The sequence below is a fragment of the Anser brachyrhynchus genome (genome assembly GCF_964034855.1).
Source record: "Anser brachyrhynchus genome assembly, chromosome: 1".
Taxonomy (NCBI): domain Eukaryota; kingdom Metazoa; phylum Chordata; class Aves; order Anseriformes; family Anatidae; genus Anser; species Anser brachyrhynchus.
In genome coordinates this window covers 16,217,074-16,234,809 of record NC_137694.1, presented here as the reverse complement: position 1 = coordinate 16,234,809, position 17,736 = coordinate 16,217,074, and the positions used below count along the sequence as shown (strand labels likewise).

General features: G+C 44.4%; 1 protein-coding gene across 13 annotated transcripts in view; it reads right to left on the bottom strand.

Annotated features, from left to right (window-relative positions):
* Nucleotides 1–17,736, bottom strand: part of KIF21A (kinesin family member 21A) — a 91,891-nt gene that overhangs the window by 60,951 nt on the left and 13,204 nt on the right. For 12 of the 13 annotated variants that reach the window (XM_080577485.1, XM_080577493.1, XM_080577496.1 and 9 more), the window contains exon 2: nt 521–743. In XM_080577485.1, coding sequence (XP_080433611.1) covers nt 521–743 — 223 coding nt within the window. Of the gene's footprint in view, nt 1–520; nt 744–841; nt 871–17,736 lie in introns of those variants that run through there. The other variant, XM_080577491.1, reaches the window with a different exon arrangement.

Sequence of the window (17,736 nt, the reverse complement as noted above, 5' to 3'; positions counted from 1 at the left end):
AAAAAAATGCACCCTGCTTACTGAGGGGACATCTGTTCTCTAGGAAACGTTCTCAGACTTCGGAATCTGATCGTTACATTTTGCCTACAAAGTGTGGCCCGAAGTTCTCCAGGATCTATTAACAAATACCAAACCTCCTTCTCCCAAAAGCACCTGAAAATGTGATGGGATGGAGAACTGCTCAAGAAGAATTTTAGTACAAGTTACATCTGTAAATCTACTTACTTAAGTCACTAATTTGTATTGCTGCATTAAAGGGTGAATTCAGGAATTATATGGACTCATGCCATTTTCAGTACTATTATTAATCCAAACCTACCACTTATGCCTGCTGCATTTGAATTGCATTCAGCACAGAATCTGTGCAGACTCCTAAACAATATTCTAGAAAATAACTTGTTTAAAATAAAGCCAACAACAACAGGTTCATGCATTGTGAAACTTAAGAGGAAGATTAATTACAAGAAACTCTTTGTGTTTATTCCAAAATAAATACTTTAAATTAAATTGTAAAGCTTACTTGGCCATAAGCAAAGACAGTGGCATTATAGCCTTCAAAGCAACCTTCAATCAGTTTTTCTATACACTGTATATAGATTTCTTCTTGCTGCGAGTCGATGTTGAACACATAATCAAAAGTGAAGGCTTTATCTTTTCCCAAGAACACTTGAGGTTCCCCAGGTGTGACAGATGTACAAATATGGCATCCTTCAATCTTCTCTTTGGCTAGCTGTGGTCTAATTCTGTTTAAGAAGAGACAAAAAGAACCATTAGAAGTTCATCATTTAAAAAAAGGAGCATACGAACAGTGTAAATAAGAAATTTGAAAATAATTCCTTACTGAAAATTTCTCATTTTTCCTCAAGACAGGAAGCTTCCTGCCGTCTGAGCCAGAAGTCCTGACTGTATCAGAGCCCTGCCCGTGCAAACATTTGTGAAAATAATGCCACCTTCCCTGAAGGTTCACCTGCTAACTTCAAGCTGACAACTTGCACGCGACCCTGAATGTTTCTGTACGTACGGGTTGCGCTGCTGAAGAGCAACTTGCACGATTCATTTCAGATCTTGAAATCAGACTTTCTAGGTTTACCAAGCTTCTTCCTGCATTCACTGTGAAAAGGGATTTTCTTGACAGCAACAAAAATATGAAAAAAAGGTTGAAGTAGTAATTTGGGAGCAGGAACTCCGGAAGGCTACATGTTATCTTATATGAAAGACCCCTTGCTATGACAGCAAGGAAAAGGCTTGCGTTTCTTCCTTTCCTTTCTTGTCACAGTAAGAACACTTCTACATAATGCTTGGTTTCAGCAAAGCAACATATCTTCATAGGAAAAAAAACATTTTTATCAAGTTCTAAAGGTAAGAGTGTCTTATTCCTCATTATTTCCCCACTGAGACAAATTCTTGCTTTTATTTCAGTTCATTCAGTTTCTGATAAACCAGTTTGAGGAACACAGCCGTCTCAGACTTCCTACATTTTGTAATTGATTAGTTTCTCTGCATCAATACTCCTGCAGTACTGTCACATCTGAATTCATGGACTAGCTGGGATGAAAGCAGACTGTGGAAGTTTGTGACTCGATTTGCTTAATGGTTAACTACCAGGAAGAAAAAACTCTGCCCAACATAATAACATATTATTCCAGCTGTAATTAACTAATAATTTGTTTATGGAATTGACTTTTAACATTTTTTTAAAGTGTTTCCAAGTTCTCAACGCAAAACCTACTAAAAAAACATGCAGGGCCATAAAGACAGCAGAGAAACAAGGCTATATATAGGGGCAATAAAACATCAGTACAGCAACATACAAAAAATCACGGAATGTTATATACAGATTCTCCATTTAAATCAAACCTCAGGTACCTATATATACCTCAGCGTTGCTACTTTCAGTTACACAACGCTGAAGTTGAAGATCTGTATATGGAGAGCACACTTTAAAGGCATATTTCATACCCTGTGCTTTAAAGGCCATGTCTATATTCGTGCTTGGTTTGGGGTGGCTGTGCTGTGTTGAGGCAAAATGCCCCCGTGCCTTCACTTAGCTGGTTCAGAGCACAGAGCACTTGCAGTGTGCACAAATTATACCCCTTCCAGAGGAAACGAAGCCAAAACCCTCCTCCCCAGGCACGTGAAACTTCTTCCGAAAACCTAATGGGAACAGAAAGGTCCAAAGCTGCCTGCTGACCTACTGCGGCCGTCCCAGCACTTGCCGGGTAGGGAGAGCTCTCTGCACGCTCTGAATGAGTGGGCTGCAGACTAGTTTGAATTATATCACGAAAAATATATCATAACTCAGGTTAGAAACATGCTGTAAAAATTACATCACCTATTTTATTATTTTTTTTTTTTTATTACAGATTAGGATTTTTCCCACTCTGGGATGTGCATCTCTATCAGGAGCATTTTTCAGAACTTTTATTCTAAAAGCTTCACTGTATCCCACTATGTGATACTTCCAAGAATAACCATAATTTATTTGTAAGGCTTTCTGCATATTAATTGCTTTATAGAAAGTTCATTGCTAGCAGAAGATGTGTCCCTCGTCAGCATACCCTCTAGTGTGGAGTGGGAATTAAGCAAACCTTTGAAAAACATCATTAAAGGAATGACTGTATGATGTGTAAAATAAGCTTAAATATTCTAGAAATTGTATTTGCATTTAAGGACATGGAGTGTGTAATATAGGTCACGGATTCTCTGTTACAGAATTATCTTTTATTCTTTCAATGAAATAATATGAAAAATAATTCAGGAGTTGCAGAGCTCCTTCACTAGCAAACAACTTCATCCAAGTGAACTTGTGTCCACTAATCACAAAACCTGACAAAAGATGTACGTAAGCTTTTGGCAGTGCTACTTTCTTCTAAATGAATGAACATTCTGTAATAAAATGGCTTTTATTTCTAGGTAGAAAGAGAGAAATTCATCACGTGCCTTTCCAAAAAGCACCCTACACAAGTGGAAAACCGAGCAAACAAACCATTGTAGCACCCTGCCTGTAGCATGCAATGGGTAGAAGCTGCCAGCTAGGTGGGTTATTCTGCTGCTTTAGGTTAATGCCTTCGTGTCAGTCGGAGGGCAAGCTGCTTTTTCAGACTAAGCACTTATTCTTTCGCTAATCCAGTGAATTCGGCACAAAGGCAATCAGTTGTTCTTCCAAGCATGAACTCTGAGGGCTCCTGAAGTTCCAGAGGTACTTCTCACATTGCTTTCCACTACAATGAATCCTGCAAAAACCTTCTATAAAGATCAAAATGAAAAACACATTCTCAAAATTAAGTAACTTTCTGTGCATCCCAAAAACCCAACTTACCCCCCAGTTCCCAAAGGCTTTTAGCTCTGACTTGTAGAATGAAGTCTGACAAATAAAAACTAGTTTTTCTTTATGTATCTTCACTGGGTTTTGCTTGTTTTGTTTTTAAGTTTCAAATTAATTTCCTACATTGAGGAATTAACACGGTTATGACAGGTGCCAAATAATTTTCTCCCCTCTAATGCTAAGTAAAGGCTCAAAATGACCACAAAGGGGAACCGTATGCAAAAAATATCAAAGGTTTGCATGATTCACAGAGGTGACAGGACTGCCAAGCAAGCAGTTTTGATGCCAGCCCGCAAAGACTTCCCACGAGAGCCCTCCCAGTACGGAGCCCTCCCAGTACGGAGCCCTCCCAGTAAGCTCCCCGGCCTGCGAGCGGGCAGCACCTCCGAGCACCCTGCTGCCACAGAGCCCAGCGTCACAGCAAGCTGCGAGGGCTCACGTGTGGCCACAACCAGGCTGCTGCAGCAAGGCGCTACTCCAGAGACCAGCGGAGCTGATGGAAATCTGTGTCACAACCAGCAGCTTGGCCCGGCTGAGACTCCTCCACCAGGATAGCACAGCATCCCGCCCTGACTTGCAACTAAAACTGAAGGCTGTGCTAAGCAAAAAAAAAAAAAGCAGTACTGCGTTAGGATGCACAAAGGGAAAACAAAGCAAGGCTCTCCACGTCAGGGCAGCTTCTCCCTGAAGGGCTGCCTTCTCTGTATGACTTCTCTTACAGACTGTCCACGGCGTAGGAAGGTTGCACCCGTGACAGGTTTGAAAGACATCTTTCCCAAAAAGGATGTGCAGACAAGATCCTCACCACCCATCCCGTGATCTGTTCAAGGGACACTTCGTGCTCTGAAACCCATACAGCTCCCTTGATAAGTTTAGCTCCGTGAGGAGCTTAATGAGTAAGCACCATGTCTCAGCTGCAACCTGATTTATGAACTGTGTGAGTGGGTTACCTGAACTTCGTGGCTCTCAAAAAGTCTTTCCAGCTGCACTGAACGTGTGCTCTGGCAAGTCTTAGTCCTCACGCAGGTCAGCTTCTGCTCTAGCACTGCCTACAGGAAAATTTCCCCCTGCCCCGTCCCACACACCAAATAGGAAAATGATTTTTCCTCCTGCTTACGGCCAAACCTTTCTCGCTCTCATGTCTCAATGTCAGCAAAGCGGGCAGCGCCCACACTTGAAGATGTGAAAGAGTTCATTTTGGTCATTTCTCTTTGCCCAGTTCCCAGCCTGGCTGTCTGCCACTGGGATTTTTCTCCAGGACCAATATGATTTACTCATTTCATCTTCGACGTGGCCCCACCTCACCTGTTTTTCAGGCCACTCTCTTAATTGTATACAATTGGGTGTCTTCTACCTATTTCCAATCACGTCTCCTTAGATGTGGCAGCTTCCCGAACAACATTTTACCTTGCATCCTTCCCTCGCCTCCTCTCCAAAGCACGAACACACCCAACCCTTGTTTATAGGTGCTTTGCAGCCTCCAGGCCACACACATCAATCTTAATCCCCTAAATCTGTTCTGCCTCAGCACATTGGGACAGGCTGTCTCATTAGGGAGGGCTAAACTATCCAGTGGTGGCATTGTAATGCACGGTATTGTCCCGGCACTAATCTCGCAGTAGGATAGGTACAAAACGTCGCTGCTAAGAAATAAATATTGCCAGCTGGAGCCGATTCAGGTCGTACAGTTCGGGGACTACAGCCATCACTGGGTCAATACCCTGTGTTATGCAGGACACCAGGCTTCCCAGAATGAGTTCCTGTTTAAGCCAGATAATATCAGAATATCCCTTTGAAAAACATCATCTCTTAGTTTATTTCTGGGGATGGAAAATCGTCCCACTGATTTAAATGTATCTTTATTTATATTGCATACACACACACATATACTTACAACTACTTTCCGCTCCGTGAAGAATCCCCACATTATCTAATTTCTCCCCCAAGGAAAAATTATTTTGCTTCTTCATGTGAAGTATTGCAAACCTTCGGCTGCTGTAACAAAGGGCAATACTCACAGCAGTTACAGTGTGCCTTCTCAGCACATGGACAGAACAGCAATAAGCTCATAAGAGCTCCTGAGAGTGACCTATAAAGGGCAAAGAATCAAATTATCCTTGTTTTAAAGAAAAGTCAAAAGTTGAGTGCTGGAAAGAAGAAAGCATAACATTGATCCCATGTAAAGTTCCTTTTTATTAAGCTCTGCAGTGGGGAAAGGCCTGCTTTCACCTTGCTCTGCAGAGCATAACTCCATACATCGCTCCAACGCCACGCAGTAGGAGGAAGGACACAAACTGACCTGAACACCCAAGGCCCTCCAGTGCTCGTCTCTTAAAACGCTGAGCCCATTACATTTCATACAGAAAGTCTCACCTGTGAGCATATGAAATATTAACTCCGGGAGCACCTACTAAAACTTCAAATGAGGTGCAGCAGGCAGTGTAACCTAGGAAACAAAACCTCTCCAAAACAAATAAAAAAGAAAAAAAAAAAAGCTTCCTGCCACTGCTTTGGCCTTGCAATTCCCCCTCCTTTCTATTCCACCGAATTTACACTCGCCCCCATTAAACATGCTCCTTCACAACAAGGAGGGAGTAAGGAAAGCTAGAGATTTCATCCCAAAGACACCTAGTATTTCTGCGTTTCTGTATTTTTGCTAGCACACACAGCTTGCTTGTTGCTGTATTCATTGGCACTTCAAATGAGGTCACAACTGCAGCATGTGAATGAGTTCATCTCAATCAGCTGAACAGAATATTAACTCTTTACTTCTCAGTGAGGTTTAAGGATATGAGAAAAGCTGGCCTGTGACAAATGCCAGGTCTACCTCTTAGAGAATCACAGAATCGTTAAGATTGGAAAAGCCCTCCAAGATCACCTGGTCCAACCACCCCCCTACCACCAATGTCACCCACCAAACCCTGTCCCTAAGCACCACGTCCAACCTCTCCTTGAACACCCCCAGGGACGGTGACTCGACCACCTCCCTGGGCAACCCGTCCCAGTGCCTGACTGCTCTTTCTGAGAAGAAATGTCTCCTCATTTCCAACCTGAACCTCCCCTGGCACAACTTGAGGCCATCCCCTCTAGTCCTGTCACTGGTTACCTGTGAGAAGAGGCCGACCCCCAGCTCCCCACAGCTTCCTTTCAGGCAGTTGCAGAGAGCAATAAGGTCTGCCCCGAGCCTCCTCTTCTCCAGACACAACAACCCCAGTTCCCTCAGCCGCTCCTCACAGGACTTGTGCTCCAGGCCCTTCACCAGCTTCGTAGCCCTGCTCTGGACATGCTCCAGGGCCTCCATGTCCTTCTTGTAGTGAGGGGCCCAAAACTGAAGGACCCAGGAACAAACCTACAGGCTGCCGTGGGCAACCGTCCCCAGTTAAGCGTTCCTGTTCCAGTTGCCAGCCAGCCTGAGCACAAGCAGCGCTACCCCTCCCTGCCCCGCGTACACACAGGCTGGGGTGTTACCTAATGGTCATGGATAAAAATGCTTTTCTTTGGTGAGTTATTGTTCTCTAACCCGTAGTACAGATGCAGTTCTGTAATGTACTTCTCAGCACTTCCAAAGAGGGTTTGGGTAGCCATTGACACAAATGTGTTTCCAAGAGCTGTTTTAGTGAGTTTTTGCCCTGCTTTTTTACTTCCCAAACATGCATGTACCCACACCCCAACTCTTTGTAACAAAAAAGGGTGAGAGTGTTGCAAGTCATTGCCTCCCCCTCCAACCCACCCGCTTTTGAAGTAATAATACAATGATTATTTTATGCAGTACTTTAATTTTGAATGAATGATGAACAACCAGCCTTATAAACAAAGGCAAAGCACGAGGCAAATTCCGGGTACCTTTGGAACACGGTGCTATATCCGCAGAAGGATTAACTCTGTTTCTAGATGCCTTAATCAGCGCTATTCAGCGGTGTCGATCAATCGGTACCATCAATATGGAATTACACCAGACATGACGCTACTATTACCTACAAAAGGCATGCTCGCACTACAAACACACAGGCCATGGGGATTTAAAGAGGTGCTGCCCAGCAGTCCCGAGCTGGCACAGTCCCAGGTGACCCCCCAGGGCGAAGGGGCCGGCTCAGCCTCCCCAAACCCTGTGCCCCCACAGCTGCAGAGCTGCTCCCAGCCCGGGCAGCGAGCTTTAGCTCCCATGCGACTGTAACTCTATCGCTCTTACGTAAGGTCTGGGCACCGCTCCCACCGGCGTTTCTCCGAGAAGTTGCCATGGCTGCCGTGTCCACCCCGAGCTCGGCGCTGCCAGCTTATCTTACACGTGCCCGGAGCCCAGGGAAATGGGGCAGGGTCCGGGTGGGACTCAGCCAAAACTCACACCGTGTCCCTGCACAAGCGAGGCAGAGATCTTGCACGTGTGCCAATGCCTCCTACCTTCAGGTACCAGAGAACTTGCAGCCATGGCGTGTAGGGATCTAGATGAAAATTTTATTTGCTGGCTGTACCAGGGAATAAAGTCTTCCTGGATAAAATCATCTGTTCAGATGCATGGCAGAAGATAAAGCAGAACATATGTCATCCATATTTTACTCCAAAATCTTATTAAGATACTGGTAAATAGGAATCAGCATCCCTTCGATTCACGTGTAGCCACTAAACACGACCATTAAGCCGTGAGCTCAAAACACTCAGCAAAATCAGTCACTAAATTACCAAATGGCCTCTGAGATGTGACATTTTCAATAGATTGCTTGTTATACTGCAGACAAAAAACAAAAAGTTTTCAAAAAGGAAGGCAGAATGTTTTGTTTCAGTGCTGCAGACTGTCACTTCCAATTCCCAAGTAATGGGAAGGCAACAAATGAACAGCTGAAATTAGATGTAACTGAGGAAACATACCACCGCCGTAACTAGATTTGGCCCGCTCTCCCCCGCTGCATGCTATCTCTACCTCTGTGGCTACTTTTTCTTTTTGAACACAAATTTAATTTAAGACAATTACCCTGCTCAGCAGCTTGCCTCTGAGCAGCTCCCCTACCCGTTAAGTGCTGATTTGGGGATCATGTTGGCAGCGCCAGGCCGAGGCGGGCGGCTGCTCCTGCCTGCTCGCTGAAGCCCCGCACAATGGCTGCATCTCCGGGCAGTTGCTATCGCCGACCAGAAAACAGCGGAGCAGTATGATTTCACGTTAATTCTTGTGCAATTCTGTAACAGTCTAGCAGGCTTTGCAACCCAGATGGCATCCTCAGGCTGACAGGCACGGTCATGTGCTTCTGCCAAGAAAAGAAAACCTAGGGGAGGGGAAAAGCCCGAGTGTGCTCCCACACACACCTCCCACTGCCTCTGCCGCCCCCTGCCCCATCCCTCGCTCCCACTGAAGGGATAAAAGCCCCTCCAGTAATCCCGTAGCCCTCTAATATATTATAGCCTTATAACATGAATGAATGCTTTCATCCGAAGCTCCTTCTTGTGTTTTCCCTTGGCCTAATTTACTCTCTAGGGAGCTGAGAAAGCCACAGCTTTTGAGAACAATTTGACTTTTGAGAGCGAGAGAGAGGGACCGTGTGGCAGGATTTGTGCAGGCTCTGGTTATTTCTAGTTCGAGGCAAGGTCAGCAGCGATGGAAAAGCAGCACGACAATAAGCTCCGAGTGCCTGCCAAGCACAGAACTGGCACGCTCTGAATCCGAGAGCAATTTGGTTAGAGCTGAACCAATAATGGAAGTAACATTTCTACGGCAAACAGATTGCTAAAAAAAACTTGTTCTACTGTGCCACTTGCCTTGTTTTTCTTCTGAACATTTAGTGTTATACGTGTCGCCGCCCCCAGAAAGCGAATGCAGAAATAGTAACACGATGGCACAGCATGAAGCTACATCAGGGGAGGGTCAGGCTGGGCGTTAGGGAAAGGTTCTGCACCCAGAGGTGGTCGGGCACTGGGACAGGCTCTCCAGGGCAATGGGCACAGCACTGATCCTACCGGAGTTCAAGACTTGTATGGACAGCGCTCTCAGACACACAGTCTGATTTTGGTGGTCCTGTGTGGAGCCAGGAGTTGGACTCGATGATCCTTCTGTCTCTCTTCCAGCTCAGGACATTCCATGATTCTAACATATTAGAGAAAATTAGATCTAAGCAAATCCAGTAAAGATTAATTTATGAATTAAGGCCCAAAGTACTTATGGTCTGTTACCAAGAAACGAAACACAGAGTCATGCCTTCCTAAAACTAAATTAATTTCGTAACAGATGGGAATACAGCACACCTACACCATGCAGTAAATCTGCGGGACAGACATCACACTCCTTCCTGTCCTCGAGTAAACACACTCCAGGGCTGAAATGACTACAGACACCTGATGCCCACAGAGCTAATAAGCCTGGAGAGGCTGTCCGTCCTCATTAGGGCGCACAAATGAGTAAGTTTAGTGATTAAGAAGCATGAACAAGTATTTCTGCTGTTACAGTGCACTAGAACAACAGCGCTCATACTATGAGCTCGGCTGGCTAAGCTGAAAGTCTGGACACTGCGTTGTACCAAACATGTGGACATACCTTGAAACAGTCAGGTCACTCACAAACAGCTTCACTAGTAAGGTTTCACCCTGAAAATAGAGTCTTTTGCACCTCTTAAGAATGGAGCAAAAAGGAATTGGATGTGGTGCTTAGGGACATGGGTTAGTGGGTGACATTGGTGGTAGGGGGATGGTTGGACCAGGTGATCTTGGAGGGCTTTTCTAACCCTAATGATTCTGTGATTCTGTGATTCTAACTCTAGAAGGTGATAGATCATTGTAGTTTATATTTTTGAGAAGTAACTTCAAGCTTTTTAGAAAACCCTACCCGTGCTTTCAGCTTGCTAGGTCTGGGCATCACCCCAGGGCAGTAAAAAAGCAGAGACAGCCGAAGTACCCGGTTCAGGCATGAAATGCAGGTGGTCTGGGAAAGCCTCCCCCTCCAAAAGGTCTGTCTGAGGTCAAATTAAAACCTTCAAAGCCAAGAGAGGAAACATGGGATCAAGGAGAATACGCAACCCAGAAGTTTACTCCAAGGAGAGCTGAGCCATCTGTGGCTCTAAGATTAGGTGACTGTTCCACGCCACCAAAATTGTAGTTTTCCAAAGGGTTCAACAAGCTACAAGTCTGGCATTTGATGGCTGTGCTTTGCGTGTATTTATGTGCCAAGCCAAATATCCAAAAAGCAAAACAAGGACAGAAACTACAAACTAAATCTGTGTCTATCATAAGAACTCTCACTTCTTGTAAATTTAAGGTTTCTATTGAAAAAAAAAGTTTTAGCTTTTACAACTGGTAAGATCATCCATAGACAGGAAGTATGAAGTAGCATCTTCATTTCATTGGTGCTGTTTCACATCACTCATTAGCACTGACAAGACTGAAGACTAGCAAAAAATTACTGTCACAAAAAATGTATGGCAGTAGTACCCGGTGTTCACACTGCTTAAAGAACACAAGGGTCACGTAATCAAGAGGAGAGAGGAAAGAAGGGTCCTTTGGAGTGTCCCCAGACACTCAGGGACACCAAGAAAACAGGCAGCCAAGTGCGTCTTTCTGCAAATAAGCTTTCATGAGGAAAGCAATTCTAAATGAAATGGAAGAATCATCTGCAAATTACATTTTCTCTTCCAAAATTTAGCTTTAACAAGAAAGTTAGCAGCTCGTATCATTCCTGCTCTGGAGCACGTAGCAGTAAGAAGTGGTTGAGCCAGGCTGCTGTTAACACCACGGCCTCACTGTTAGGTAAGCAGGGCACTACCAGGAAATACACCTTTTGTAGCATCTTGCTGGTACACAACTGAGCACTTACCAGAGATTAAAGCTGCTAAATAAATGTCATTATATGTAAGTTAAGACGAAAAAAATTAATCAAAAGAGCTTAAGGAGAGCTTGGTGAAGAATGCACAGCCAAGCCCAAAACTGAGTCATGGTAACAGACACTGCCAATATTTTAGAGAGGTTTTATTTCCAGCTATTTTAAAGAGTAAGAATTCAGCTGAGCTAAAACTGTACTTTCAAAAGTGATATGGCAAATATAGGCTATCCAGCCTCTCAAAAAGCTCTAGGTACTGGTGCTTTACTAAGCTACAGTAAGTATAGCGTTTATGCAAGTGTAAGGGGAATAAAGGAAAGGAATGAAAAAGTAGGCTGAGTACCTAAGAATCTGAACTCGGTCACAGAGTTCAGGGATTTGAGGGTAATTGGGGTTCTTGTAAGCCAGGGCCCAATCTGCCCAACACATCCAGACACAGCCAGGAAATGGCATCCCACTCACACAGCAAATGGGCACAGCGTCAGCTCTCCATAAAGCACGCCTGTAACTACCGTATAATTACCGGAGTAAAATTTTATTAAAATACAATTTAGTGAGACACATGGTTTCAAAACTATCGCCCACAGCATCACAGGATGCTGATGAATGAATTAATGTTGCCCACAAATATTTTCCGTTGAAGGTACAGAATTGATGGGGGCTCTCTGGTTCACAAGTTGGACACTCCTACTTCCAGGGCAATGACACTTATTTGCACCCCCAAAAGCGAAAGCTTTACCTGTAGAGTTAAATGAATAATTTTATATATATATATAAATATATATGTATTTAATGCAATTAAATGATTTATTTTAAAAACAAGTGCATGCATTCATGAACTTGCTCGCATTTCAAGTTACCAGCACTTCCAGGGAAATCAAGAATGGGTGCCGCAAGCATCCTCATTAATAAGCAGCAAACAAAGCAATGTTTATTCACTATAGGAAAATAAAAGTTTGAATATGAAAGATAAAACAAGCTAACGTAAGGCAAAATCATCCAGATGACCAAAGATCTCAGCCATGCCAACACCAGGCTTCATCCAGTTTCTCCCTGTTAACAGTTAAATGAATGCCTCCTCAAAGACCACTATCTCTTCAAAAGAGCTTAGTTCTTAAAAAAGACACACTCTCTATTACTTTTAAACAAAGATAAAAGGGTTTCCTACATCTGTGGCAAAGGATAACTCCTAGCTGTCTCTTTCACTCAGATTTGCCTTTCCTTTTTGCTAAGGCCCACACACCACCTACCCCACACACTCTTCCAACCCCTAGAGCTACAGGCCAGAAATTACTGCTCGTAGTACAGCAGACTTGAAAACTGGTTTTATTTCATTCACCTCTATACAGGAATTATCTTCTCAGTTATATACTCTTAAGTCCAGGGCAGTTGGTTGCTTTAGACCTAGAGCGACGGGTTCAGGAGTTACATTTTCCCAATTTCACGTAACTCTAAATAAACAAAATGTTTTTGACGTGCTTATTATAGCTAAAGCTACAAGCCACATCCCAAGTAATTACAGTTAAATAATACCATAAAAGAAAAGGAGGATCACGTCAATTAAAAGAAAATTACAAGTCATCGTTAATTATTACTGAAATGACTGCTTACCTAACACTATTGAAATAGCAACTAGACACTTCACAACAGGGTAAGACAGCTAGAAACTGTGTTTTAGTAAGCTGCTCTGAACAGTGCCTTCATTCTTAGTTTTCAGAGCTACGCTCTTGAAACAAAATCCACTGTATGACTTTTATGCCACTCCCTACTTAAAAAAAAAATAACCCACCAGTGTTGTATCCATAACACCCGATCCACTACGTTCCAAAGCAAACTGCAGAAAATTTCTTCATGTGTATTGTCGACTGTTTCTAATGAACAGAAGTTGCCCTGTTTCCAAACAGAAGGTAGACTGTTCAAGCAGTGACTGCAAGTCCTGGCCTAGTAAATCATAACTGTGCACTACGGAGAAAATAACCCACCCCACTTAGTACTATCTATTTTTAAATTTGCAAAACAAAGGAACAATATTATGCACCTTCTTCAGTCCTTTTGGTTCAACTGTACATTTTTATATGCCTGAATGTCAAATCCAAACTTATTTCCTTCGTGTCTATTTGCAAGGCTGCAAAAACATCCACATTAGCAGCAACAGCATCAAGAATTAGGGACAAATTCTTCCATCCTTCTGCTCCAATGCAGCGGCACCGCGTTCAGCCGCCCTGTGAAGACTTCACCACCTGTCTGCTCTTGGTCAGCTTCGGATGATGCTTTAGAAGAAAGCCTCTGAAGTCAGTTGAAAGGCAGCGATTCAGGGAACTATGCTAGAAATGCAGTAGGTAACATTTTTCCACGCTGAGTCATGCTCTGAATTGATCGCTCAGTACAACGCTGGATGCTCTTTTGTTGCAAGCAAGCATTTCAGGCAAATGGGAACTGACAGTCCCCAAACTTTTTAATCTTCATTTTCCACTCCCCAGCCCCCCAGAAGCTATTTGGGAGTCTCTTGGTACTGATTCTAACACCACCGCCCATGAAGTTTCAAACAGGTGCAAAACTTAGCAGAACAAAAGATTATGGTCTGTAGTTAGCCCACTGCACACTGATTTTGGATGAGGGGAGGAACTTTACCTGAAAGCAGGTTTCCACACACAAATTCACATCCCAATGCCAGGGGGCAGACGGCTCTGCTGCAGCAACATTGGCACCGGGGGACGTGCTGCCCCTACTTCACATCCTCAGCCCCTCACCCTCTCTGCAGGAAGTCATGCTGAAGGACTTTCCAGACACTATGTACACTTCGCACAAACACCTATGGCACGTACTCAGCTTTTTGTTAAAACAGTTCTGTCAGAAAATGGGGAATTTTATTAAAAGTGAAAAGTTGTATTTGAGTGTGGATACTGCAGAGAAAATAACTTTCCAGCTGATCAACCAGAAACTTTAAAACATTTTTAATTTTCATATGTTGTTAAATACATGAAATTGACTATTTCAACTTTTTATTTGGTTGATTTGGGCTGAAGCTTCTACAGTAGGCAAACAACTGGAGCCCCTGTGGCTGCCTCCACATCGCCTAAGGTGGCAATGCCCACTGCCAGCAGGGAAGAACACGCTCCATGTCAAGCTGGAGAAACATATTCCAGAATGGCTTAAGTCAAAGCAAACAATTACTTCGTTTGGAAACTGACTGCCGCTTATCACCTGAGTGAAGTTAAAACACGTGATGCTTTGGTATTACACCTACCAGTTCTCCACTAAGTTAAAACTATACAAGTAACCCCTTGACTGCAATATCCCACTTAACAGTTGAGCTAGCACTAGAGATTTTAATGTAACAACATGACAGCACGTGCTCTTCTATCTCACCAGGAAAGTATGGTCCAGTTTCACACTCCTGACTTTGGAGAACATCAAACAGAAGAGGCTGCTTGGTCTTCTAGCAGAGAGCTGGGCAGGCCTTGCTGGCTAGGCTGAGCAAATTCAGTGTGGAAATTATTGTGGGAACTCAGTCACTGGCCTGGTTTAATTGCTACTAGCATACAAACCTTGCTGCGCTAGCAAGCCTACAGTTTGAAATAACCACTAATAAAAGGAATAGCGGTAATACCATTTCAGCAAAGTTTTAGCTTCGAGATAGAACATGTTCATGTTCAGTGCACCCAGGTACTGCATCACGAGGTGAACTGACAGGTTCACAAGCCAGCTATGTTGTTAACACTGTGAATAGGATCTAAACAGAAGTAGGTAGGTACTTCTCTGCTACTTGTTCTGCTATAAACAACTTACATCTGCGCTGGCCCAGCAGTGAGGCTAAGTATTTTCTGCTTCACGTTCCAGCCGCAGGCTTAGTTTTTCATTAAGGCTCAGCTCAGCTTACAACTCCAACCAGAACTATTAACGCAAGGGCACTTTGAAAACACTGGCCATCGCACGGTTGCTCTCTCACAGACTAAAGGCAATTCTCTCTGTTGTGCACTGCATGCAGGGGAGGCCCTGCCCACGGCTCTGGAACAATCCTGCCCCTCCATGCACGGCCGCAGCCTGGCCGCGGCTCTGCCCACCTTCCGCAGCTCCGGCACACACAAAGCAGCAACACCCGATCCCGGGAGCCCTCCCGCCTGCTCAGCGCTCAGCTGCGGCTCCTTGGGGACAGAAAGAAACGTCTGTCCAGACAAGCCTCTTCGGGGTCGAAACGCATCTCTTTGTCCTGAGTGAATTCAATCAGCTCCGCTTGGCACGCAGTACTTCAACGTCGTACGCTTCCCAGCTGCTCTCAGAAACCATGGATGCAAATCACCTGCAGTCCGTCCACAGAACAGTTTGTAGCTGCCGCATGCACTGCAGGTAGAATAGGTGCTTTCAAAACAAGCATTTTTATAAAAACTGTTACAAGTCACCTCAGAAATTTAAGCCGTCAGTTACTGTCTCCTTTGCAGCACATCAAGACCAGAGGACCAACCAAGATGGCTGTGGTCCCGACCACAGAGCTTGTGACCAAATGTCTCGTTCCACGCAGGTGATCATCCCCCTGTACTTGGTCTGGTGAGGCCGCACCTTGAGTACTGTGCTCAGTTTTGGGCCCCTCACTACAAGAAGGACATCGAGGCCCTGGAGCATGTCCAGAGCAGGGCTACGAAGCTGGTGAAGGGTCTGGAGCACAAGTCCTGTGAGGAGCGGCTGAGGGCACTGGGGTTGTCCAGTCTGGAGAAGAGGAGACCCAGGGGAGACCTTATTGCTCTCTACAACTACCTGAAAAGAAGGTGTGGGGAGCTGGGGGTCGGCCTCTTCTCACAGATAACCAGTGACAGGACTAGAAGGAATGGCCTCAAGTTGCGCCAGGGGAGGTTCAGGCTGGAAATGAGGAGACATTTCTTCTCAGAAAGAGCAGTCAGGCACTGGGACGGGTTGCCCAGGGAGGTGGCGGTGTCACCGTCCCTGGGGGTGTTCAAGGAGAGGTTGGACGTGGTGCTTAGGGACAGGGTTTAGTGGGTGACATTGGTGGTAGGGGTGGTTGGACCAGGTGATCTTGGAGGGCTTTTCCAACCTTAAGGATTCTGTGATTCCTCTGAACCCTTAACACGAGACAAGGTAAGAGCTCCTTTAGCTTAAATTGGGCATAAAACAGCTCAGTGCAGAAAGGGAGACGCTACAACAAAGAATTTTGCTGGGACGACTATACACGTTCACAAGAAACAAAGCAGTAATGGCATACTGGCAGCACATACAGGCCTGGGAGAGTCCCATGCTAGGGCCTGTGCTTTCGTAAAGGTGCACACACAGAGTTAGAGCTGATCCGGACTTTTTCCTCACCAGCCCAAAGAAGCCCGAACACTCGATGTTACAGCAAGCTCCAAACATTGCAGCACTGATGGCAATGAATCAGCCAAGTGCCTCCCACACCTATACACAACATGATTTCCACTCAGGGGATGAGCTCGGCCTTCCACCACATCCTAACCTCCACCGCCTCCACCGTGAGGCTCAAAAAAAGAATACAAATCTCAGAGGCATAACAAAGGCCCGGTGTTTTGGCCAACTGTTTCCATTTAAAATAATCTCCTTTAGCAGCATCAAGAAAGTTTGATAGATGGGGAGAACAGGTAGAAAGCTGTTTATTCCATTATATATTTTGACGTGACAGGTACCTAGAGAAAAAAGTGGAATATTTAGGCAACATTTCTTAAGCTAATTCATATTCTAGACAGATTGCCCAGCAGTATTAATCAAGGGCCTAACACAGCATTAGCAGATCAATGCTATTTGTTTTCTTCTGGAATTTGCAGATCTCTGAAATAGGTGGTTATAACTCTCGCATGAAAGGCTACTTTTACAATTTCAGTGTCAAAGCTGAAGATAAAAATCTCTGTCCTGTTTTAACTTTCAATATTTTGTTAAGTCATACTATTCAAAAAAATATTGTTTGGTCCAACTGACCACTACTGAATCTTAAATGCTAAAAGCAAGGCACAGCAATGGCAATGAAGGTTCTTTCAGTTATTTAAAAAAACAAAACACCTCTAAAATCTCATTTTTAAAAAAAATCAAACAGTTCAGCAGATGGAACCACCTTAAGATCCTCCCCGAAGTTTGCTTTCTCCCTGGTTTCACCTATAGACTTTGCTTGCCCATGCCTTATCGCTTGACTTCTGTTTACACAGAAATACAAAATGCTGTCATCAGATGAAGCGCAACTGCAATGCGGCCCTTATATAAGCCTCATCACATGAATAATTAGCAAGGCCCATGGAGAACTACAAATAGGTTATTTCTCAACCATACTTACCGGAGTTAACCATTGCTAGGCCTCTGAATTAAGAACCAGCGGCCCAAGAAGGAGAGCAAAACAAGTTGAAACTAAATGAGCCAGAGATTCAGAGCAGGGAGCAGGATTATCTGGAGCTAAGGAAATGAAAGGAGAGGACTTCCCTGCTGTGAAGTTTGAGGTCAGGACTGGTTACACCTCACAAACAAGCATGCCTCTAACTACACGCATAATTGGATTCTCAATCAAATCCCGCTGTCAGGTGTTACACAACACGTCAGATAATCTTATCAGAGTTCATGGATCAAAAATGTACACAATCCTGCGTGTTTTCTCTATACCACCCATCACCAC